The sequence below is a fragment of the Triturus cristatus genome, chromosome 7 (genome assembly GCF_964204655.1).
Source record: "Triturus cristatus chromosome 7, aTriCri1.1, whole genome shotgun sequence".
Lineage (NCBI taxonomy): Eukaryota > Metazoa > Chordata > Amphibia > Caudata > Salamandridae > Triturus > Triturus cristatus.
In genome coordinates, this window is record NC_140590.1 from 1,554,300,464 (window position 1) to 1,554,327,190 (window position 26,727).

General features: G+C 45.0%; 2 protein-coding genes across 2 annotated transcripts in view; both read left to right on the forward strand.

Annotated features, from left to right (window-relative positions):
- The window catches only part of LOC146812360 (uncharacterized), a 38,123-nt gene extending 25,355 nt beyond the window's left edge, over nt 1–12,768 (forward strand). The window contains exon 5 of the mRNA XM_085615161.1: nt 12,701–12,768. Coding sequence (XP_085471287.1) covers nt 12,701–12,768 — 68 coding nt within the window. The remainder of the gene's footprint in view (nt 1–12,700) is intronic.
- Nucleotides 1–26,727, forward strand: part of CDH22 (cadherin 22) — a 1,590,820-nt gene that overhangs the window by 151,445 nt on the left and 1,412,648 nt on the right. The window lies entirely within an intron of this gene.

Here is a 26,727-nt window from a genome sequence, read left to right on the forward strand (position 1 = left end):
TTGTTTAGGGTTTCTGTTATATGTATGAAATGTTTTATACTTAATTTTGCACATTTGTCATATTAGCTTAGTTGTTATTTTTTATATCTGTTTTTATAATTGTTTTTAACAGTTCATATTCTTTTTATAATTTGTAATTAGAAATATGTTGGCAATTATTATTAACATATATATATATATATATATTCACTGTCATTTGAGATGTCATCAGTGATGTCATGAGTGATGTCACTGACCATGTCATGAGTGATGTAATATGTGACGTCATCAGCAGAGGATTGCGGGCGCGCGAGTTATAGTTAGCTGAACTAACTATAACGGGGGAATTTCAATGGTTTTTCACGAGTGAAATGTCCAGCTAACTATAACATGTGTGAAACCTATGGTTTTTTAAGTGAATTTGCAAGGTTTTTTAAATGCTAATTCCTAACTATAACGTGTGTGAAACCTATGGTTTTTTCAGTGAATTTGTACGGTTTTTTAAATGCTAAGTTATGTATTTTTTTTTATTTTTTTAAGGTTTTTCACCGTGCGCGTACCGTACGCGCACGGTGCGCTTCGCGCATCGTGCGCGCGCAGTTCGCGGACGTTTTCCGTTTCTACCGTACGCGCACGCTACGCGTACTCCGCTATTTTTCGCAAAACAATTAAAGGAAATTTTGGCCCTTGGGGGTCCTTCTGGGACCCCCTGACAAAGGCTAGGGGGTCAGGAACTGTCCACCCTGCCCCATTTTCACGTTCTCCACCTTTGTTTTTCACCCTCTCAGACTGCGAAAGACAAAATGGCGGCTGACACTTCCTGGTTTCGACCGATTCAAATGTTTACTAAGATCTAACAACCAATCAGAATCGCGCTCGCGCACGGCAGCGTGCGCGTACGGTAAGTTTTACCGTACGCGCACGGTGCGCGCTTATAGATATATATATGCTTTTAAATGCTAATTTCTCAGGAAATACTGATTTTACTTTTAATTTTCTCAGGAACTACTGAACAGATTGACACCAGACCTGCAAAAGGCACATCCCTGACCTGAGGACTACCTCTCTGCCAAATTTCAAGTAATTCTGTTCAGCCGTTCGGGCTGTAGCTTGGACTAAAGGTCCCTATGGAAAATTGCATGGGGAAAACGCGTTTTGGGACCCCCCCTTTTTCTCAGCCCCCGCTTGACGAATCCCTATATATATATATATATATTATCTACTGGCGGTCGCCAGTAGATAGTTATAGTTAGGATCGTGTTTCCATAGGAAATCCGCAACATTCTATTTAGAATAACTTTGGCGCCGATTGACGAATCCTCACGAAATGTTAAAAATAGGTGGGGCGCTCCGCTCCGCTCCTTCCCTGAAAGTCTTGGAGGGATTCGTCAAGCGGGGGCTGAGAAAAAGGGGGGGGTCCCAAAACGCGTTTTCCCCATGCAATTTTCCATAGGGACCTTTAGTCCAAGCTACAGCCCGAACGGCTGAACAGAATTACTTGAAATTTGGCAGAGAGGTAGTCCTCAGGTCAGGGATGTGCCTTTTGCAGGTCTGGTGTCAATCTGTTCAGTAGTTCCTGAGAAAATCAAAAGTAAAATCATATACATATGTGGGCGGAGCCTAACCACACATCTCATCCTGAGATCTGATTGGCTGTCAGCACTTCATCCAAGAAGTGTTGGCAGCCATCTTGGGACCAATATACATGATAGCACCTCATTAAAAAGCATTGCAGTTAATAGAAGGTTTTAAGACTTTAGTTACATTATAAATCATTTGTTGATGGTACCATACTCATTTTAGGAATTGTGCTATGTTCTAAGGTGAATTCACCATGTGAAAAAGCCTTCTGCTGGGATATCATGATTGAGAGAAAAATATTTTCTCATGCTTTTCCCACAGAGGTTTGGAAGGTGATCTATAAGCTAAAATGAGAGCTTATTTTCTGTAAATTCACATTATCTTTCTCAGTCATGTGAGAATGAAGTCTGACATTCTCAGTAAAACATGTACATCCAACAAGGGCAGAGACTGTCAGTTGATTCCTTTGTGTTCTACTGCAGCTTCCCAGAGTGTTCCAAAGAACAACTAGAGCGCTAACAGTCCTACTTATGATAAACGTGTGGCACACCTGAAGCCATCTTGCTTGGATTAAAGTGGTAACTCTTAAAACATTTAATTTAAAAAAGAACAACATGAGGGGGTTCATTTTTCCATAAAAAGTATGATTAGTGCTGCAGAAAGAAAAATTAGGGCACATTTTGAGTGACTTCTCAAATCCTCTTCTATTTCATTAAAAAATTCTGACTTGCAGACTGAAACATGCACTTTCAATACCAGCAGCAGTTTTCCCTGGTGAGCAGTAGCTTTACTACAGTGATCTAATGAGCAAAAAGAGTGCTAACATTCTGAATTGATGGCAAATGTGTGACACATCTGAATGCCTTCTTGATGGAATCAAAGTAAAAAACTGAAAGTATTTCCTACTGAGAAGACTGCAGTAAATGAGGAAATTAGGAAACTTCATAACAAATAAGTCTCCCAAGATGGCCACCAGAGACAAAAGAGCCCAAATGTAGCCCAAATATCACCTAGATGTAGCCCAAGTATAGCCCAATGACAGAATGTCCCAGAGTGTTCTTAAAAACAACTAGAGCGCTTACTGTCTTCATTATGACAAAAGTATGGCACACCTGAAGCCATCTTGATTGGAATAAACTGGTAACACTTAAAACATTTAATTTAAAAAGGAACACAATGAGGGGGTTCATTTTGCCATAGAAATTATGATTAATGCTGAAGAAAGAAAATGAGGGCACATTTTGAGTGACTTCTCAAATCCTCTTCTATTTCATTAAAAAATTCTGACATGCAGACTGAAACATGCACTTTTAATACCAGGAGCAGACTTCCATGGTGAACAGTAGTTTTACTACAGTGATCTAATGAGCAACTAGAGTGCTAACATTCAGAATTTATGGCAAATGTGTGACATATCTGAATACCTTCATGATGGAATCAAAGTAAAAAACTGAAAGCATTTCCTACTGAGGAGACTGCAGTACATGAGGAAATTAGGAAACTTCATAACAAATAAATCTCCCAAGATGGCCACCGGAGACAAAAGAGCCCAAATGTAGCCCAAAATCACCCAGATGTACCCCAATGACAGAAGTGTGCAAAACACTTATTATTTTGTGTTTTTGCAGTGTTATATAGTGCAGACTTGTCAGGTATTGGAGTGCTTTACATGAGCATTGGTTACATCACACAAGAACAAATTCATTTTGGTTGTAGACATGGGGAGACTAAGTGATTTGACCAGAATCACAGAATGTCGAGCTGAAGCAGAAGCTCCAACCTGGTTCCCCAGTTGCAAAGTCTGCAGTTCTGGAAGTAACACCACATCCTCTCCCCTAAGTGCAACATTTAATCAAGTGGTCAACTGGATAAAAAAACATAAAGGTAACAAATAATTTAAAAGTGCTTTGTCGCTATTTGAAAACTCAGAAAATATGTCCTTATGTCTTTTAGAGCACTAACCATAATTTTGATGCCAATAAGAACCTCTCATATATGTAATTTCTAAAGGAAATGCTCTAGGTATTACAGTTTTGATTACATCAAGATGACGTCAGGCGTTCCACACTTTTGTAATAAATATAGAATGTTAGCAATCTAGTTGTTCATTAGGATACTGTTGAGAGGCAGAGGCCAGGGGCACGGACTCTGAAAATTGAAGGCAGGTAGGAGGGTGCAAAGGCAACAATTTAACCACACTGAGCAGGCAGGAAGGGCCGTGGCAGCACAACAGACTATGGAGGGCAGTGGAAAGGGGGGCAGGGGCAACAAACCAACAATACAGGACTTGCAAGAGAGGCTGTGGCAATGTAATAGACCATTGTGGGCAGAAGGAAGAGGCAATGGTAGTACAACCATACATGCCAACAGACCCGATTCAGCCAGGAAACGTCCAATGTTTTAAAGCTCAAATGGGCTTTATTTGATCTGTCTCCTGTCTACAATCTCCTCTTTTTCAATGTAACTCAAAGGGGAAAATCTATACCCCAGTTTTTTTTCAAAATCTCCCTCTTACCAAGTTCAAAATGTTCGCAAGTATGGTACATTGGATCATGGAAGGAAATGGGGTAGGGACATGGACTTGGATAACAGAGGACTGGAGGGACATGGAGAGGTGCACCAAACTGACCCTGCAGGGCAGGCATCAGTGTTTGCAGCAGCACAATACACCACACAGGGCATGCGGGACGGGAGTGCAGCACAACAATCCATAGAAAGCAAGAGGGAGGGGACAGGACCATGCACATGGACAACAGAGAACAGAGGGGCAAGAGGCAATGGTAGCTAGCTGACCATGATGGACAGACAGGAGAGAAAGCTGCAGCATAAAAGACCATAAAGGGCAGGAGGGACGGATCAGGGGCATTACAATGGAACAGACAAGCCAGGAGGGAGGGAGTAGAGGTCTGCACATGTAAACAGAGGGCTGGGGGCAAGGGGGCAGGGCAGGAGCAGCAAGATAGCCATGGAGGTCAGGCAGGATGGGCACTAGAAGCAAGACACACCATGAAGAGCAACAGTGAGACTGTGATGGCATACACACAGACCATGGAGGGAAGGTGGGAGGGGTTCAGGGGCAGCTAACTGACCACACAGGGAAGGTGGGAGGGGCCATGGCAGCATAGAAGACCATGCATGGCAAGTGGGAGGGTTAGTGGCAGCACAATGGCTATGATGGGCAAGAAGGAGGGTGCAGGGCATGCACAAAGGACGATGGAGGATAGAAGGGAGGGTCAGGACCTGTGCACAGACAAGAAAGTTCAGGGGAAGGGGCCTCACAACAGACCGCACGGGGCAAGCAGGAGGAGCAGTTGCAGCACAACAGACCAGGGAGGGCAGAAGGGTGTGGCAGTACAATGGACCATGTAAGACAGGAGGAAGAGGATAGGGGCATGGCATGTGGACAGGCAGGGTGGAGGTGGCAGGGACAGGTTACAGTCATCTGACAATGCTAGGCAGGTGGGAGGGGAGTGGCAGCTCAACAGAACACTCAGAGTAGATAGGAGTGGCAGGTCCATGGAACATAGTGGGCAAAATGGATGGAGCAGGGGCATGCACAAAGACATCGGAGGGCAGGGGGAAGGAGAATAGGGGCAGCAAGCTAAGCACAGAGTTTAAGCAGGAGGTCAATGATGGGGCATAGAATTGGGCAATGGAGGGCAGGAGGAGTGGACTGGTACATCATACTAAATTGAGGGCAGTGGCAGCACATCAGACCATGCATGGCAGGAGGGAGGAGGCTAGTCCATGGATTCACACAACAGAGGATAGGGAGGAGGGGGATGGGGCAGCAAGCTAACTGTTCAGAGAAGGCGGGTATTAGGAACTTTATTGTTTTTAATACATGTGTCTGTGCGAACTACTTAAAATATGAACAAGTATGCAGCATAATCTCACTTTTATTCAGGAAGAAGAGGACGTTTGTGACTGTGACTCCGGGCTCACTTGGCAGAAACACCCCCTGACCCTCCACCCCCTATCGCAAAATGTAATGCCCGTGAAAAGGGTAGGTGAACACAGTGTTATATAGAACATAGTCCTGAGAGCACGATTGAAAATGAAAACTAGATATAGTGTATGGTATAATCTATGCACCAAAAAGTGTGATATAAGATGAACCGGGCGTGAAATTTAATATGCAATACATTGTGCGCAATGACAGATTCATTGGAGAGCGCGAGATAGCACAGGCACTAGCGCGTGCTATGCGATATGCACCTTGGAGTGTAATATGCACAGGGCAGTGTTGTGTAACCTAACTAGTCTCTAAAGTTGTAATATAAAATATGTGCTGGGGAGTGTAACGTTGCATATGCACTGTGACAAAGATATGGATCCAAGATTGTAATATGTATGGCATAGCACTGTGCGTTATAACATAGGCATCGAGGAAGGCACGTTAGATGGGGCAATATAACCTGTGCGAAGACAAGTGTGGCATGACATATTCACGGGGTGGTGTTACAGTGCACATGGGCTAGAGAGTGTCATAGCATATGCACAACTAGTGGAATACAACACAGAGGTGTGTGGCACTCAGCAGGCAATGGTGGGTGTAACACAGCATTGGGCTCTGCCAGGAGCGCGCTGTGAATCTCAAGTGATGTTCGTCCCCTTTCCAGAGAGTAAAATAAAAAGTATTACACATCCGGCAGTGGATGTGTGTTTTATTAACCGTGAGGGGGGTTTCTTGCATAGTTTTGGTCGAATTCTTGTCAAATCCCCTTTGAATGGCTTGGTGTGCATGTGTATTAAATGTGCCCGTCAATAGCTACCCATGTTTGTATAAATAAACGACAAGGGTGTCTACCGGGATTAGGCACGGTAGGGCATCAGACATGTCAGAGCTTCACTAGTGGTGTAAATACATTCCACGTGGATTCATTGTATGCATAGTCGCCTTTTAATGAATATCACGCAAATCGTCATGGTGATAGGTACGTACGGTTTGGCCAGAATGTCCTAGGTGTGTCTATAAATATATATTTTTTTAAAATAATAAAAAACAGTGGCCGGCCCTGGGGATTGGGGTCAAAAAAATATAATTAGGAGACAGGCCCTGGGGGATGGGATCATCAGGGCCAATAAATTAGAATAAGAAGGGGAACCACACAGCCCCCCTTCTTAAAAAATTTAAATAAATAAAAGACTGGCATCGTGCCGGAGGCCACGCCCCCTCCTTGCAGCACTCTGCAAACGCGCCCCCTGGCGAGTTGTAAGTTGGGGAATTAATTCCTCTTCAATACTGAGGGTCCCTGAGGGCCAACTGCCCAACAGGCATCTCCAGTATGCGCCAGGGAGCTGCGCTGCAGACAGGTGTTCTGAGGCCAAGCCCCTTTTTACACCTCTCTGCAACGCAGCTCTGTGGCGCTTACTGGAGGTACCTAGTGGTCTAGTTTGACCCTAGGGACCCTTAGGATTCAAGGGGACTTAATCTCTCAACTTCGAACAGCCACAGGGCACGTTTACACAGTGGTGAAGGGAGGGGACGGGGCCTGAGGTGACATGTGCAAACACGCACTATGGCACGTTTTAAATTGGGGATATAATTTTCCTTCAATACTGAGGGCCCCTGGGGGCTAACTAGCCCACCAAGTGCTTCCAGTAAGCGCCACTGAGCTGCATTGCAGAGAGGTGGTCCAGGCCATGCCACTTTTTACACCTCTCTGCAACGCAGCTCTGTGGCACTTACTGGAGGTACCTAGTGGGCTAGTTGGACCCTAGGGACCCTCAGGATTCAAATGAACTTAATCTCCCAACTAAAAACGGACACAGGGCGTGTTTACACAGTGGTGAAGGGAGGGGACGGGGCCTGAGTTAACGTGTGCAAAAACGCCCTGTGGCCTGTTTTAAGAGGTAGTTTTAATCCCCCTGCCCTATTATATACTAGGGGCTTACAGAGGAGGTCATGCTAATCACAGGGGGACCCCAACGCATAATATTCCCTAGTGTATGTAGGTGTTTTCACTGTATTCTAAGTGTCTTTTAACATAGCACTGGCTCTAGGACTGGTTAGTCAGACTCAGTTACCACCAGTATCCGTCTGAAAAAGTTGAGGGTACAGGATGATTTGGAACAAGGCTTCTTTCTGCTCTTCTTTTTGTTCTTTCTGCACGTTATCCTTCTTCCTGCACTTTTCTTCGTCTTTGAGGACTTCTGTTGCTTCTTTCTGCACTTCTTTTTTTTCTTTCTGTGCATTTTTTCTTCTTTCTTCATATGTCCTATCTCTGTAGGCATAGTTAGAAATTAGCATTTAAAAAACCTTTGAAATTCACAGAAAAAACCATAGGTTTCAGGCACGTTATAGTTAGGAATTAGCATTTAAAAAACCTCAGAAATTCACTGAAAAAACCATAGGTTTCAGGGGTGTTATAGTTAGCTGTACTTTTCACTTGTACAAAACCATTGAAATTCCCCCGTTATAGTTAGTTCAGCTAACTATAACTCGCGCGCTCGCAATGCACTGCTGATGATGTCACATATTACATCACTCATGACATGGTCAGTGACATCACTCATGACATCACTGATGACATCTCAAATGACATCACTGATGACATCACTGATGACATCATCCTTGTGATAGAGTGGCAGACCTCCTCTCACCCTAATATAACCTTTGATACACACATTCAAAACGAGAGACTAAACTTTTCAAAACAATGGACATACCAATACCAGTTACAACAACCTCTTCAGTAATTCTAAGATCCACATACACATCCACTCATTCACCAAGAGTCCTATACAGTCACTCATACATGTACTCACTCATCATATGTACTCATACACCTATACATCCTGTTACACAATGCCACTCATCCATAGAGTTACTCACACACATAGTCACTCATGCTAATAAAGAATCAAACATACATTTACTTGCATATACAGTTATACACACACCACCACACTTACTTCAACGGAAACTTACACATACTTAGTCTTTTAAACAATCACTTATAGAAACACATACTTATTCATACAGGAACTCTTTCAATCTCTCACTCTCACATATACTCACTTATATACACCAATAGTCACATATACTAGTTTAAAACATATGTAGTTATTCATAAAGACACTATTGAGACAGTCATTCACTCACTAACACACCCATACACACACTCATCCACCCATACAGTCCTGCACACATGCTGTCTTCAACACATACAAAGAGTGAGTCACTCATTCATGCACCTATGCACTATGTAATACCCCCCACCGAACCATGCAGACACTCGGACTGATACTCAAAAAACCAACTAATAACCTATATAGACACCCATGTAGCTACTCACCAACCCATGCAGCCACTTATACACAAAGTGAGAGACTGATACAGATATTTACATATTTAAACATTACTCACTAAGCCATGTATTCACTATGATACACTTAATCAGTCAGTTACACAATCAATTTTTCAAAAACAAATCATCCATTTAGACACTTATATACCCATTTATTCTTCCATCGACCTTGAGATATACATATATAAAACATATTTAATTTTCAGAAAAACACACATTCACTGGATGATGTCATCAGTGATGTCATTTGAGATGTCATCAGTGATGTCATGAGTGATATCACTGACCATGTCATGAGTGATGTAATATGTGACGTCATCAGCAGTGCATTGCGGGCGCGCGAGTTATAGTTAGCTGAACTAACTATAACGGGGGAATTTCAATGGTTTTGTACAAGTGAAAAGTACAGCTAACTATAACACCCCTGAAACCTATGGTTTTTTCAGTGAATATATATATATATATATATACATATATATATATTTTTTTTTTTTTTAAGATGACTAATACCTGCCTCCCCAGCCATTCCCTTAGATTTGGGGACCTGGAATAATCTGAACTGTCGCGCTTGCAGACGAGAGACAAAGTTAGAAGTTCTTTTGGCAGCGATGACAGAGGTGATGGGTGGTGGAAGCTGCAGTGGTCAGGGCCCTGGCGCTTATTATTTTACAAATTAAGCACTGGGAGCTACCTAAATGAAAATATAACCCAGCATTTTTGTACATGGTCACAGTTTCATTCATACAAAACACTACAACCACGGAAAAAAAATAACTTCTGCCGCCAAGGTAGCCACATCACCCACATCACCCTCGGCTAATTGAGGAATTGTTGCCCCAGAGAAGGGGAAAACCCAGCAAGGGCAACAGGTGTACAGCTACCCGAGTACCTTGGGTTTAGAGCCAGCATGATAAACACCTGGCGTTGTGTAAACCATTTCGCAGAAAATGACAAACACGGAGAAACTGAGAGCATCTCACAGTTTATGATCGTCTGTCTCAGAACCACGCAGGAGCTCCAGAACAGCTTCTGGTAGCAGCGCGCTTCAAAGTCTCAGCAATCAATCAACCAATCAGAGGTGAGAACGCGGCAGCGGCTGTGAAGATGAGGCCTGGACCGGGAACCAAAAGCAGTCTGGAAATAAAACGTGTGTCAGCCACACAAGGCAACAAATGAGATAGCAAGGCCGAGTGTTCACAGATAGTTTGAAGCCCAACTTTCCCCTCCAAAAGAAAAGTTATAATTTGAGCATAACTGTGCTTTTACAGCGCAAATTTTCAAGATATAAGTTGGGGTATGTAAAATAAAAATCTGGCATTTAACACTACATTTCAGCATGGAATGCCTACTTACGTCCATTTTTGAAGCGAGGACACTTTTCACACTAAAAAGTACAGAAACCGCAAGTGCTGTGAACACCAGCCGCTCTTAATCAGTTTGTTTGCATGTTTTTTTTGATCCAGCAATAGGATTTTTACCCAAACTAACTTCAAATTATGCAATGAGGCGTAATGACGCAATTTTGGGAATTCCATGTTACAAGCGTAACAAGAAATTATGGAAATTTTGCAAGATTACACAGATCTAATGATAATTTTACCCAGGCCTAGTTCGTACCTTAATTTCTGAAAGGGTGCTAATAATATGCTATTAGTTCAATGTGGCCCCTTCTCAGAATGGCAGCCATGCATAGTAAGAACAGAGTCAGTACTTCTCAATAGGGCTATACCCAGGGCTTTAAGTGGGCCAGGTCCTTCCAGCAGTTCTAACAAGCATTGGCATAGCCAATAGGTCTCGCCTTTGGGACCTTATAAGTGTTTAGCCATGCAACAGTTGCATAACAAAATACTTATAAGGTCCCAAAAGCGAGACCTATTGGCTATGCCTTCGCGGCCGTGCGGCCGCGAAAGTGAAAGTAATCGCGGTCTAGCGTGGCGCGCACCCACGCACATGCACTGTAGCTCTAGGCTGGCCTGGTAGCACTTTTGGGAGCCCTCTCAAAAAGTCTCGCCAGATCAGCGCATGCGCTGGGTCAGGCGAGACCTAAAAAGCAGGTATTGAGATGTGTCTCCATTTTTGGCCTCATACTCAGGGTGAAAAAAAATTATTAGCTCTGGAGCAGTACCATCCTTCACTGCCCTTGACATAACTTTGAAGAGACTCGATGTAGGTCTTTCATACTCTCATCATTTCAGAACTGAAGCATTTTCAATATTATATACAACAAAGCCAGAGTTGTTGCTTATTTATCTTATGCAACTAACAACCACTGACAAAGCCAATAGTCTTGGCTTGTAGGTCTAATGTTACTTGCTGTTGTATATATCTGGATGCAATGACAGAAGAAGCATATTACCGTGGGACGCAACACTATGCTAAGCGCGGGTTTTTAGCTTAGGTGTTGTTAAGCCATGCCCTTAATTACATAGGCCATGTCCCTTTGAGAGACACTCGAGTTTTTTCATCCCACTTAAAGCCCTGGCTATACCATAAGTTTAATTGTATAGTTCACTTACTTCTTAGGGGCCGATTCCGATTCGGGTCGGAAGGGCACCGAACGCGATTTGGCTGGAAAAACTATGCGCGTGTTTTCCGCCCGACTCGTACAGCTGTACAAGCGAGCAAGTACGATGCGAGCTACATGACATTCACCGACCGACTCGTTTCCAGGCCCGAACTGCTCCGTACGTCTTGGTCGAAGCTAACCGTGGCGTGAAATGGATGCGATTCACGACCGAGCCAGTACGATGCACGCGTTGGACAGCTTGTGTGAGCCAGAGTGTCTGGCTCGCAAATCGTCCGGGTGGTTGCCTTTGGGGGCCCGCGTCGGACCCCCTATCACCTGCAGCCTTACGACTCGGACACAGGGGGAGGCCCATGGGTCTCCCCAACACAGGCATGTACGGTGCGGATGGCACCGACCGACTCGTTTCCAGGCCCGTAGGGGGCGCACTTGTCCGCGACATACCCATTCAGTCAATGGGAGCCCATATACGTGTCGTACGACCGGCTCCCATTGACCTCTATGGGAGTCCGACCGAACCGACTCCGACAGCATACGGCTGCATCGTACTCGCTCGGTCGGACTGCAGGACTCCGGCTCGGTCGGAAAACACTCCAGATCCAGCTCGGTCGGAGTGCTTTCTGACCCGGATCGGAATCGGCCCCTCAGTAGGGTTATTGTAATTTAAGGAGTCATGATGGCACTTAGATCTGCTATAGTTCAAATGTGTTGTATTCACATTTTAGTGAGTTGAGCAATCACAGTTGTCAAATGCGATGCAATACGTGTCAGAAGTTTGATGCCCGGCAAGGCGAACTCATAGCTTTCCATCCCTCTGAGGTCAGTAAAAAACAGTACCATACATTCGATAATAATAACAATTGTTATTTACATCACTTAGAAATTGCAAAAATGTAAAGTGAAACTCTGCATGAAAAAGAAGTTATTATAGTTAAACGGGCTGTATAGCTTTTAATGGGACAGTGTCATCACATCTCAGCAGAGCTGTCATGGATTCATTGCGAAGGTCCAAATCTTCAGAGCATGACTGATATCTTTTGAACGGAGTCCATGAAGAGTCCATGAAGAGATCCATGTCTGAATGTGCACCCCCTTTACATTTTCTGAGCAGTTATGATGGAAAATTAACAAGGTTTACTCAAGGCAGCATTAGTTCAAGTTCACGAATACACTACACTGCACAGGCAAAAACAGTGAAAGTTTCAGTGCATACCAGGGACTACACTTTTACCAGCAGCACAAGCTTCACATTAGACAGAACTGTTATGTTTGTTATATTTTGCAAATTTTACTTCTCCACTAGCATCAAAGCCTTCTGTACGAATACATTTTGAAAAGCTAATCCCAGCTGTGTTGCTGCCTGTCTTTTGAACAGTGGACCAGGAGTGGAAGCAAATATATATATATATTCACTGAAAAAACAACAGGTTTCAGGGATGTTATAGTTAGTTGGACATTTCACTCGTATAAAACCAGAGAAATTCATCCGTTATAGTTGAGCTAACTATAACTCGCGCCCCCGCAATGCACTGCTGATGACGTCACATATTACATCACTCATGACATGGTCAGTGACATCACTGATGGCATCAATGATGACATCTCAAATGACATCACTGATGACATCACTGATGACATCATCCAGAGACTGGGTGATTTTGAAAAGTTTGAGAATTGCTCCAATGAGGCTCCTTGGTGATGTACAAATGCAAACCCCCGCGAAATTTGTAAAATATTGACAGTCGAGCGCAGTACTGGCAGGAAGAAGGCAATCGCCGAAACGCGTCCCAGGCGCAAGACTGATGCTTAACACGCTATGATTTAATGCTGGATGGTGGAAAATAAAGCCTGGCTGTTGCGAGATCCCAGCTGTGTCAGACCTGCTTTCTTAAAAGGAGGTGGGATTGGTAGCGGTGTTTGTGCGGAGGTCGGCTCCGCAAATTTGGCACGCCTCTCATTAAGGAGCTCCGTGATGGCCGACAAACTTGTGGTTTGATGCTAGAGGCATAGCGCGGCGCCCCCCCGACCTGGAACTGGTTTTGGTACCGGGGAGCGAGCAGCGGATCACCGCTGAAGGGGTCAACAATACAGCTGGACACTTCCACCTTGAATCCTGCTCAGGTGAAATAAGCTGGGACTTTACATAGACGACGATGTCGTAGCTTAACACAGAGCTTGGGCGAGGTACTTACTTACACCCACAATTGTTTAGGATCAGCGGTTTTCAACGAACAGGAACGGCATTTTGGGGCATGACGAAGGAGAGAAAGAGGAAAGGCACTCACCTTGTGAACTTTCGTAGTCCTCTTTCTATGCAAACAACGCTGCTCCAATGAGGCTCCTTGGTGATGTACAAATGCAAACCCCCGCGAAATTTGTAAAATATTGACAGTCGAGCGCAGTACTGGCAGGAAGAAGGCAATCGCCGAAACGCGTCCCAGGCGCGAGACTGATGCTTAACACGCTATGATTTAATGCTGGATGGTGGAAAATAAAGCCTGGCTGTTGCGAGATCCCAGCTGTGTCAGACCTGCTTTCTTAAAAGGAGGTGGGATTGGTAGTAGTGTTTGTGCGGAGGTCGGCTCCGCAAATTTGGCACGCCTCTCGTTAAGGAGCTCCGTGATGGCCGACAAACTTGTGGTTTGATGCTGGAGGCATAGCGCGGCGCCCCCCCGACCTGGAACTGGTTTTGGTACCGGGGAGAGAGCAGCGGATCACCGCTGAAGGGGTCAACAATACAGCTGGACACTTCCACCTTGAATCCTGCTCAGGTGAAATAAGCCGGGACTTTACATAGACGACGATGTCGTAGCTTAACACAGAGCTTGGGCGAGGTACTTACTTACACCCACAATTGTTTAGGATCAGCGGTTTTCAACGAACAGGAACGGCATTTTGGGGCATGACGAAGGAGAGAAAGAGGAAAGGCACTCACCTTGTGAACTTTCGTAGTCCTCTTTCTATGCAAACAACGCTGCTCCAATGAGGCTCCTTGGTGATGTACAAATGCAAACCCCCGCGAAATTTGTAAAATATTGACAGTCGAGCGCAGTACTGGCAGGAAGAAGGCAATCGCCGAAACGCGTCCCAGGCGCGAGACTGATGCTTAACACGCTATGATTTAATGCTGGATGGTGGAAAATAAAGCCTGGCTGTTGCGAGATCCCAGCTGTGTCAGACTTGCTTTCTTAAAAGGAGGTGGGATTGGTAGTAATATATATATATATATATATATATATATATATATATATATATATATATATATATATATATATGCGCCAAGGTGTATTGAAGAATGAGTGGGTGTATGAGTGTCTGAATTGATGATTTAGTAGGTGTGTGACTGTAAAAGTGAGTGATTAAACGTGTCTTACTGAATGCATGGGTTAGTCACTAAACTGTGCGAATATATGTATCAGTCTGTCAGTTGGTGTGTAAGCAGCTGCATGGGTTGGTGAGTACCTACATGAGTGTCTATATGGGTTATTGATTGGTTGTCTGAGAATCTGTATGGGTGCCTGAGTTTCTGTGTGGGTGGGTGGGGGATGGGGGACTCTGTGCATAGATGTGTGAGTGGGTGATTCACTGGGTGTATGGGTTCAAGAGTGCATCTTGGCAGAGCTGTATGGGTGGGTGTGTGTGTATGGGTGTGTTGGTGAGTAAATGGATGTCTCAGTGGTACATGCGTGAGTAACTACGTATGTGAAAGGCAGTATATGTGAGTGTTGGACTATATAAATGACTATATGTGAGAGTGAGATTGGCTGTATGGATGAGTGTGTGCTAGTGCCAGTGATTGTATAAGAGAGTAAGTATGTGTTAGTATCTGTATGAATAAGTGAGGTGGTGTGTTTATAACTGTATAGGTGAGTAAATGGGAGTGTGATTGATTCTTTGCATGACTAACTAGATGTGTGAGTAACCCAATGGGTGAGTGGCGGTGTGTGAATGTCTGGGTGTATGAGCGCATATGATATTGGCTGTATTGATGAGTGACTGCATGTATGACTGAGTGTATGGGTGAGTGAATGGATGTGTGTGTAGACCTAGGAATCAGTCAGTGGGTATCTTCTAACTGGTATTGGTGTGTCTATAATTTCAAGAATGGTAGTCTGTATTTTAGAGGAGGTGCATCAGATGATCATGTGGATGATGTAATCAGTGATGTCATCAGTGATGTCATTTGAGATGTCATCAGTGATGTTATCAGTGATGCCACTGACCATGTCATGAGTGATGTAATATGTGATGTCATCAGCAATGCATTGCGGGGGCGCAAGTTATAGTTAGCTCAACTAACTATAACGGCTGAATTTCTCTGGTTTTGTACGAGTGAAATATCCAACTAACTGTAACACCCCTGTAACCTGTGTTTTTTTCAGTGAATTTCTAAGGTTTTTTAAATGCTAATTTCTAACTTTAACGTCCCTGAAACCAATGGATTTTTAAGTGAATTTCAGAACTTGCAGAAACAGGCAAGAAAGGTACAGAAAGAGGGAACAGTGGTGCAGAAAGAGCTAGGTGGGATACAGCAATTTGCAAGAGAGGTGCAGTAAGAAGCAAGAGCAGTGCAGAAAGAAGCAAGAGAAGTGCAGAAAGAAGCAAGAGAGGTGGAGATATAGGGAAAAAGGGGTGCAGAAAGAGGCACAAGGAATGCAGAAATTTGCAAAAGAGGTGCAGAAAGAAGCAAGAGCAGTGCAGAAAAAACCAACAGAGGTGCAAAAAGAGGCAAGAGGGGTGCACAAAGAGGCAAGAGAGGTACAGAAAGAGGCAGGAGGGGTGCAGAAAGAAGGAAGAGAAGTGCGGAAAGAAGCAACAGAGGTGCTGAAACAGGCGCTAAGGGTGCAGAAAGAGGAAGAGAAGTGCAGAAAGAAGCAACAGATGTACAGAAAGAGGCAAGAGAGGTGCAGAAACGGGCAGGCAAGGTGCAGAAAGAGGGAACAGGGGTGCAGAAAGAGGCAAGAGAGGTGTAGAAAGAGAAAAGAGGGGTGCAGAAAGAGGCAAGGGAGTGCAGAAAGAAGCAAGTGAGGTGAAGAAAAAGGCAGCAGAGGTGCAGAAAGACGCAAGAGAAGTGCAGAAACAAGCAAGAGAAGTGCAGAAAGAGGCAATAGAATTGCTGACAGAAGCAACAGAAATGTCGAAAGAAGCAAGAGAAGTTCAGAAAGAGGCAAGTGATGTGCAGAAAGAGGCAACAGAGGTGCAGAAAGACGCAAGAGAGGTGCAGAAACAAGCAAGAGCAGTGCAGAAAGAGGCAAGCGAGGTACAGAAAGAGGCAAGAGATGTGTATATAATGACAAGAGAACTGCAGAAAGAGGCAGGAGGGATGCAAAAAAGGGAAGAAGGGTGCAGAAAGAAACACATGAAGTGCAGAAAGAAGGAACAGAGGTGCAAAATGAGGGAAGAGGGGTGCAGAAAGAGCCACAAGTGGTGCAGAAAGAAGCAAGAGACGTGCAGAAAGAAACAAAGGAAGTGCAGAAAAAAGGAACAGAAAGAGGCAACAGGGGTGCAGAAAGAGGGTAGAGGAGTGAAGAAAGAGGCAAAGGGTGTAGAAAGAAGCAAAAGAGCTGTAGAAAGAAACAAAAGAAGTGCAGAAAGAAGGAACAGAGGTGCAGAGAGAGGCAAGAAATGTACAGAAAGAGGCACGAGTGGTGCAGAAAGAAGCAAGAGATGTGCAGAAAGAAACAAAAGAAGTGCAGAAAAAAGGAACAGAGGTGCAGAAAGAGGCAACAGGGTGCAGAAAGAGGGAGGAGGGGTGGAGAAAGAAGCATGGAGTGTAGAAAGAAGCAAAATAACTGTAGAAAGAAACAAAAGAAGTGCAGAATGAAGGAACAGAGGTGCAGAAAGAGGCACAAGGGTGCAGAAAGAAGCAAGAGAAGTGCAGAAAGAAGCAACAGAGGTGCAGAAAGAGGGAGGAGGGGTGCAGAAAGAGACACACGGGGTGCAGAAAGAAGCAACAGAGGTTCGGGAAGAGGGATGGAGAAAAAGGCAAGAGGGGTGTAGAAAGAAGCAAGAAAGTTGCAGAAAGAAACAAAAGAAGTGCAGAAAGAGGCACAAGGGGTGCAGAAAGGGGGAAGAGGGGTGCAGAAAGAGGCACAAGAGTTTCAGAAAGAAGGGGCAGAGGTGCAGAAAGAAGCAAGAGAAGTATAAAAAGAAGCAACAGAGGTGCAGAAAGAGGGATGAGGGGTAGAACAAGAGTCAAGAGAAATGCAGAAAGAAGCAACAGAGATGCAAAAAGAGGAAACAGGGGTAGAGAAAGTGGTGAGAGGATGCAGAAAGAAGCAAGAGAGGTGCAGAAAGAAACAAAAGAAGTGCAGAAAAAAGGAACAGAGGTGCAGAAAGAGGCACGAGGGTGCACAAAGAAGCAAGAGAAGTGCAGAAAGACGCAACAGAGGTGCAGAAAGAGGGAAGAGGGGTGCAGAAAGAGGCACATGGGGTGCAGAAAGAAGCAACAGAGGTTCGGGAAGAGGGATGGAGAAAGAGGCAAGAGGGTGCAGAAAGAAGCAAGAAAGTTGCAGAAAGAAACAAAAGGGGTGCAGAAAGAGGGGTGCAGAAAGTGGCACAAGAGTTTCAGAAAGAAGGGGCAGAGGTGCAGAAAGAAGCAAGAGAAGTATAAAAAGAAGCAACAGAGGTGCAGAAAGAGGGATGAGGGATAGAAAAAGAGTCAAGAGAAATGCGGAAAGAAGCAACAGAGATGCAAAAAGAGGAAACAGGGGTGGAGAAAGTGGTGAGAGGATGCAGAGAGAAGCAAGAGAGGTGCAGAAAGAAACAAATGAAGAGCAGAAAGAAGGAATAGAGGTGCAGAAAGAGGCAAGAGGGTTGCAGAAAGACAGAAGAGGGGTGCAGAAAGAAGCACGAGTGGAGCAGAAAGAAGCAAGAGAGGTTCAGAAAGAAGCAAGAGTAGTGCAAAAAGATGCAACAGAGGTGCAGAAAGAGGCAAGAGGGGTGCAAAAAGAGGGAAGAGGGGTGCAGATAGAAGGAACAGATGTGCAGAAAGAGGTAAAAGGAGCCAGAAAGAAAAGAGGGGTGCAGAAAGAGGCACAAGGGGTGCAGAAAGACACATGATAAGTGCACAAAGAAGCAACAGAGGTACAGAAAGGGGCAAGATGGGTTCAAAAAGAGGGAAGAGGGGTGCAGAAAGAGGCACGAGGGGTACACAAAAAAGCAACAGAGGTGTAGAAAGAGGGAAGAGGGGTGGAGAAAGAGTCAAGAGGGGTGCAGAAAGAAGCAACAGAGGTGCAGAAAGAGGAAAGAGGGATGGAGAAAGAGGCAAGAGGTGTGTAGAAAGAAGTAAGAGAGGTGCAGAAAATAACAAAAGAAGTGCAGAAAGAAGGAACAGAGGTGCAGAAAGAGGCAAGAGGAGTGCAGACAGAGAAGAGGGGTGAAGAAAGAGGCACAAGGGTTACAGAAATAAGCAAGAGAGGTACAGAAAGTCACAAGATAAGTGCAGAAAGAAACAACAGAGATGCAGAAAGAGGGAAGGGGGTGGAGAAAGAGGCAAGAGGGGTGCAGAAAGAAGCAAGATTTGTGCAGAAATAAAAAAAAGAAGTGCAGAAATAAGCAAGAGATGTGCCGAAAGTAACTGAAGAAGTGCAGAAAGAAGGAACAGATGTGCAGAAAGAGGAAAGAGGAGCCAGAAAGAGGCAAGAGGGGTGCAGAAAGAAGCAAGATTTCTGCAGAAATAAACAAAAGAAGTGTAGAAAGAAGGAACAGAGGTGTAGAAAGAGGCAGGAGGAGTGTAGAAAGAGGCAAGAGAGGTGCAGAAAGAGGCAAGAGAGGTGCAGAAAGACGCAACAGGGGTGCACAAAGAAGCAAGTGAGGTGCAGAAAGAGGCAACAGAGGTGCAGCAAGAGGCAAAAGAGGTGCAGAAAGTAGAAGAGATGTGCAGAAAGAGACAAGGGAAGTGCAGAAAAAATATAAAGGTGTAGAAAGAGGCAAGAGAGGCGCAGAAAGAAGCAAGAGTGGCTTGCACACCATTAGTACTAATTCAACACCCACATTTAGCAATAAGTAACAGGTGACCATTCTATGTTTACAAAGGACCTTCCATCACACTGTAACACTTGTTGCTGCATTTTTGGTAACGTTTGAGCCGTTTGAGCTAGAAACAAGGCTTTTTTTTGTTCAAATCTGCAGATTAAACAGCAGATGATGGATTACAGGACTAATGCAGAAAATGTTTAATCGTGCGAAAGTTGGTGCAGCCAAACATTTGCATAATTCCAGTTGCCCTGCTCATACCTCTGACTAGGTCTAGAAGTGCTCCTCAGTGATTCCTTCTTTTTTGTCTCATTGAGTTCATAGTTTAGTTTATATGGAAATGAGGAAGACTAAACCTGAGGTTACCACTCCACAACACAGACTACCATACCACATAATTGCTCTCCATAACACATAATCCCACTCTACATAATTCCTATACACTAAATACCACATACTTTCTATCCACATAATTTCACTGCACAACATACCCCATAATTCCACTACACACAACGTACATCCACTCCACTCCAAACAACGTTAGTAAACAACTTTTACATTTACAATGCCAATAGCTCTAACTCTTGCAAATGCGATGCCTATTAAATTACAAATGCTTCTTTAACTGGTAGTCGCGTTTGCAGAGTGGTGGAGAAAGGGGACTGGGCCTCCAACCAGCGCTCAGGAATTCCGCTGCAAACGTGCGCCCTGGCACGCTCTTGGATGGGGATTAAAGTCCACTTCACTGCTGGGGGTCCTTAGAGGCCAACTAGCCTACCTGATACCTCCAGTATGCCCCAGATAGTGGGATTGCTGAAGGGTGGACACAGGCCACGCCCCCTTTGTCCACCACTCTGCAAACCCACCTCCTGGTGCGCTGTTGGTTGGGAGATGAAGTCTTCTTGCCTCCTGAGGGTCCCTGGGGGCCACCTAGCCCACCAGGTACCTCCAATAAGGCCCACACAGCTGGATTGCTGAGAGTGGTCCGAGGCCACGCTCCCTTTTTACACCAAATGCGCCTCCTGTTGCACTGCTGCTTGGGTCCTCAGGACACAAGAGGACCTCATTGCCCCACCAGCAGTGCGCCAAGAGGTGCGTTTGCAGAGTGGTGTAAAAAGGGGCGTGGCCTCGGACCACTTCTCAGCAATCCCACTGTGTGGTGATTACTGGAGGTACCTGGTGATCTAGTTGGCCCCTAAGGACCCTTAGGATTGAAACAATGTCCTAACTAACCCTGGGCGTAGTTCACGAAGTAGCACTTCGCGAAGCTACGCAAAGTGCAGTTCGCACTACCCGAGCTACGCGTAGCACTTCGCGAACTGCATAGTACCTTGTTCGCACTGTGCCAGATGTCGTTTTCAATGATTGCACAGTGCGAACAATCAACCGGCACTGTGCAATCATTGAAAATGGCATCTTGCACAGTGCGAGCTGTAGTTTTCTGCTGCTTGAGTAGATTTTTACCCGAATGGCAGCTTTCTCAACGCGAACTGGTAGTTTCTCATCGCGAGTGGTCGCGAGCATACGCGACCACTCGCATTGAGAAACCTGACCTCCTCGCGTTGGGAATCTCGCCGGGAGGTTTATTTTCCATGCTCGCGGTCGCCAACTTGATGTTGCTGATCGCGAACAAGGAAAAAGTCTCGCCGGGATGTCATTTTGCTTGCTCGCGGTCGCCAACTTGACGTTGAGGACCGCGAGCAAGCAAAAAATGACCGCAGCACTACGCAACACTACGCTATGCGTGTTCGCACTGTGCTACGTGCAATTCGCATAGTGCGAAGTAGCGCGAACTTCGCAAACTACGCGAGCGTAGCGTAGTGCTTTGCCCAGGCTTAGTCCTAACTATAACTACCTACAGGCAACGGCCAGTAGGTAATAGATATATATATATATATATATATATGTGTGTGTGAGTGTGAGTATGTGTGTATGTATGTGTGTGTATATATATGTGTGTATATATATGTGTATATTAACATCCTGATAGTCTCTTCAACAAACAGGCACCAACTCCGTGAGTAATTTTGACATAGAAGACGATTTATTCCAAACTCGGTCAGACGCGTTTCGGCGGCAAAACCGCTTTGTTCACTGCATAATCAGTTCTGTCAGTGTCAACCTTAAAAGTACCGCCACCATTTACCCTTGGTTACCATGGTGACCAAACATTTCCATAGACATAGAAGTTTCACCGTGATTATAGTGCATAAAGTTAAATACAGCAAGGAAAAGATATATGCATACACAAACAGCCTAATCATAAACAGCTGACATTTGTGATCCCCTGCTGTAATAATATGAGTTAAGCTAATCACTCAACTTATAAAAAAGAATAGAAAAGAAAAGAAAGAAAACAGACATGTGTCTGCGCTAGTATTTCCTAGCTGCCAAGATGAACGTGACATCGCATGGGGGGTAGGTCTGATACCGACCATAGACATAAACGTGATATGGGTCGGGCGTGTGTAATGTCCCTTCCTGTAGTCACATAATTAATGAACCATCCTACATGTCTGCTGCACCCATATTTGGAGACCCATAGAATAGCAAATTCTGCATCAGGGGTTTCATAAAAGAATATATAGGTATAATATCCCTTGCATGTCGTTCCCGATGCTATGGGAAGTGCGCCTATTTGATTATAAGGTGAGGATGAGAGGGAGGGCACTGTCGTTCCACACGTAGTATCCTGCCCATGTGGGCTTGTGATAAAATTTCGAGATCTATGGTAGGAAAATTAGTCAGTCTCTATCTGTTCTGAACCCTCCGGGTTAGGGTGTTTGTCATAGAGTTACAAAAACCAGTTTGTGTAACGTTCAAAATGGTATAAAGGAAACTAATGGTGAGCGATATTCAGGATAATGGTGCAGTCAAAATCTATAATAAAAGTGTGAGAACTCTTACGCTACGAGGAATGGATAATAGAGGAGAGGCATGCATCCCTAATTAATGGATCATATGTGAACATTCAGCGCTTCATCGGCATTCATCCCTTGTGGGATATTGGAGTTGAAAAGAATTATATATCTCGATTCTAATCTCCGCAATGCCAGTTTTCGGTTTCCTTCCCTAGGATTTTTAGGGACATTGTCAATGAAAAAGTAGGAGAGGTCCTGAGACTTACCACCATGGCACGAATTTATGTGACGTGCCAGAGGGTATGTTTGGTCATCATTCGCAATAGCCCTGAGATGTTGTAGGATGCGAACGTGAACCTGATGAATAGTACTGCCTACATAGATCTTAGGGCATGTACAGTGCAAGACGTATACAGCAAAATCTGTTTTGCAATTGAAACTGCCACGGATAAGGTATGGTGTATGTCTGAAGGGCATGATGACAGACTTCATGTTAGTACCGTGTCTACAGGCCTTACATCTACTGCACTTAATGAAGCCTTTCGGTGATTGTAGCCAATTCTGGCTTTTGTGTGTATATATATATATATAAGAGTATATAAGATAAGAGTAGAAAGGAAACTTCTTGAAGATGTGTTGTTCTGTCCCTGCACCTCCAAGAACGACACAGCATGTTTTTTTTAAAACCAAACAGGGGTAGAAGTGGTGGGTGGGTTTGCAATGTTTGTCGACTTTGGAGATAATTAATTTCTGCCTGTGAGCTGCCCTGCCATATACCTCTGAGTGTCTGATGAAACTGAGAGCTATCGCGGCCAGTTCTTAACGGCAGAGGGCACCCGCCCCCAACTTTTTGCAAATATGAATGAGTGTCCGTAGGTTGAGAAAATGTCAGATTGACAGACACTCTTCAATTTCAGGTCAGGCAGCCAGATTCAGTACATGGCTAAATGTGCAGGTGCCTGGCTGCCTGAGCTGAACTTTGCTGGGTTGAAGATTTCACAGCCCTGAGATTGTGGCCTCCTCAGTCTGGCAAAGCACTTGGAGGTCCTCCCCGTCATGATGAGGGGGCGTATCACTGAAAGACTCAGACCTACGCACTTCAGTTTCAGGTCCTGAAGTGCCCAGGGCCGAATGTCCATCAGGGACCTATCATCACAGGGTGGGGTGTGGTCAGTTGTTTTACTGACCCCATCCCACTCTGTGATGAGTAAGGGGCTGCTGTCTCCTCTCATTTGTTGATCCATAGCAAGGTAAGCCAATGAGAGGAGGTGGCAGTCGCAAGCCTTCAGGCTTCCCTCCCCCACCTAAGATCACAGCTGCGGTCTGATAAGTTTCTTTTAATGTTTGGTGGCTATGTGTATACATGAATGTTGTGCATTTGTGCGCTCTTGCTGTGAATGGATGTTTGCATGTGTATATGCCTGAGAATAGTGTGTGTGTGTGTGGATGCTTGTGAATGAATGGGTATGAGTGAGTGTGTAAGTAGAAGGATGAGAGTGTGTATGTTTGTTCATGTGTGGACCGCCCACCCTGCCGGCTCGAATTACCGGCTAACACTGATTTAGAGTCAAGCTGGAGAGCAGATTACAGTCTGACTGCTACACCCCCAAGGGCTGGGTGGCTGGAAGTCACTGGGACCCAACATCAGACCGACCTCCATACCTCCAACCACCGGTGGATTGTCCGGTGCCAGAATTGGCTGGTGGGCATTGGTGAAGGTTACCAGTTTGGATGTGGGGTTTAGGTGCCAGTATATTCATATTATCAGTTTGCAAATGTAGACAGTATGGGGGAGTAATCATTCCCTATGGTATATAGGGTGGGTGGGTGGGTCTCTTCTGTTAATGTATTACAAGGTGTTAGGATTTATAAAGCGCTTCTCTGCTCTTATGAAGTCTAAAACATGCAAACAGTTGTCAAATAAGTACATACTCTCTGTATATGATTTATGTGGCACTTCATACAACTAACAGAGTCATGCAAGTTTCCAGTTTGCATTGAGTTCGAGTAGTTAGTTGTCTATTGACATTAGTAGGGGCACTTTGGGCAGTGTTTGAGGTTTGGATGTGGAGCACTGCCACATGTGCATGAGGTGTGGCAGAGAGTGTGAGAATAGACAGTCACACAGTTACTCACCATCCATTCTTGGATCCTGCTACAAATACAGATGCCTTGGAGGGCGTCATTGTGGTCAGTGGATACAATATTATCAGCTGCAGTGAGTGATGATACTAACTGGACTCACTTGGAAACTGGAGCTCTCTCAGGTTGCAACTTAGTTTCTTTTTTAGCAAAGATCAACAGCTCCAGGAGCAAGTGAGGCTAAACTGCTGGGGGTGCCACCCAGAAACCTTTCTGAACTTGGAGAGGGGGGGGGGGTTCGGAGGGGGGAGGGTGCACATTGGGGGTTAATTCTGTGGGCAGTAGCATCGTTTGATGCAATGTAGTACCCTGGGTGAGTTTGGAGTCCTATCTTGTGAAAAATCAGGGGTTTAAAGGCCTTTGTGAATTCTAGATGGTCGGGAAGGATGCTGATTTTGCGTGGTAGGACATTGTGCAGATTGCTGGTTTACACCGCAAAAGACCTTCCGCCTAAGCGATTGGTCTGAAAGGTGGGATGGTCAGGAGGGATCAAGAGGTGCCATCGTTGATCTTAGGTTCCTCCTTTTGATATAGATCCTCAATACGGCTTTTAGAAAACTTGGACCAGTCCTGTGGATTGGCCTGTGGACACCAGGTGAGGCATAAGTGGTAAGTGAGAATGTGTGTGTGCATGTGTGTGTGCATACATGTATGCTTCTGCGTATGTGTGTGTGTGTTGTGGTGGCTGAGTGACGATCTGTTGTGCTCAGGAGCCATTGGAGGCTATGTGGAGGCTTACTTGTGGGTGTGTTGGGGACAACGCCAGGGTCTCCTAGGATTGTGCCATGTCTGTTGAGCTCTATCTGGGGGACTGATGGAGTCTTGGGGAGGGTATTTATTGGATGATGAGGGGTCAAGGGGTCTTTGCTCAGCCAATAATGATGCTTGCAAAGCATGTATGCTGTTCTAAAACCACTTTAGAGCTCTGTGTGGGCAGGGAGGCAATGGAAAGAAGGAATAAAGGCATGTAGAGTGAGCACAAGAAAACACGATTTCTGAAGATCTCTGAGGTTTTCAGACAGCGGCAAGCAGAGGTTTACAAAAACCCACAGAAATAACTTATACTGCTTGGTGCTTTATAATGATTGTTGCCACTTCAGAGCACTGCAAGGGGGGGAGGGGAGGAGGACCTGGTAAGAGGAGGGAAGGACGTTTAAAGTAGAAAGGGAGCATGGAAAACTTTCAAGTGGGAAATAAGGTGTGCTAGAGAGGGAAAGGGGATAACTTGCTTTGTCAAACTGTCTGAATTCTTAAACCACCGTGAGGACACTTCAAAGAACAGAGGGGAAGCCATACTCATCTACACTGATCAAGGCACAAGAATAATAGGGTAAATATTTCCAACTCAGTGTGACTCATTTTATCAACCTAGGAAGGATAAAAGGCCGAGTCAGACTTGTACAGCTTCAGTATTTGGCCAGATTCGAAACTGTGAGCATTTTTTTACTGATGGGAAGCCGGAGAAATGGTGAGTTTAGCCTCGTCTTCTCTGTCCCTACCAGTTCGATAACCCGTGAAGGGCCCAGTCCTATCTATGCCCTTGGCATAAGTGGGGTACTGCCCCTCAGGGGTTAGAGAGCCTAGGAGAGATGAAACATTAGGTGTTGATTCATATATTCCATAAGGGCTTTAGCCACCATTTGGGGGTTCGAGAACACACATGAACATTCAGAGATCACACATGGTTTCAGAGATTGCTTCTCAGAAGTAGAAATGTATGCCATACTGTGTCTATAAAAGGGTCCTTGCAGGGGTCTGCACAAGCTGTTCCCACAGGTCTTTAGTTCCTAGTAGGACTGGAACCCTCTGATGCTTCTTGTGTGATTTTTTTCCTCTACAGCCGTATTTCATCTATCTCAGTCAGCACCAAAGTCACCTAATCCCTTTCTTCCTCCTTTATAATCCTCTTTCAGGCTTATCTCTGTGTCCCTCTCACTTCGGTATCTCTGCCATCTCGCCTCCTTTCCTTTCATCCTCGCCCTTTCTCCTCAAGCTCTCTTCAGGGCTGCAAAGTCGTCTCTATTGCTCTCGCTGCCCAATGGGATGCACCCTTTCATCGTCCTATCCTCGTCCTAGCTTCAAAAAGGAAGAGACTGCACCTGATTGGATCTCCAAGGACATTCCGTTCACGACAGGCCACCTCAGAGTTCTACAGGATAAAGCTCAGCCGGGGTCCTCCATGGTGCAAGACTCTACCTTAACTGAGGTGTACAATGTATGTCCAGGAAGGCCTCATCCCCATGCCAGATTTTCAAGACAACTCTTGACTGTGTAAACAAGTTCGACCTAGAGCACAGATTTTTAAACGGAGGGGTGCGCCCTCATTGGGGGGAGGGGGGTTTGAATTCAT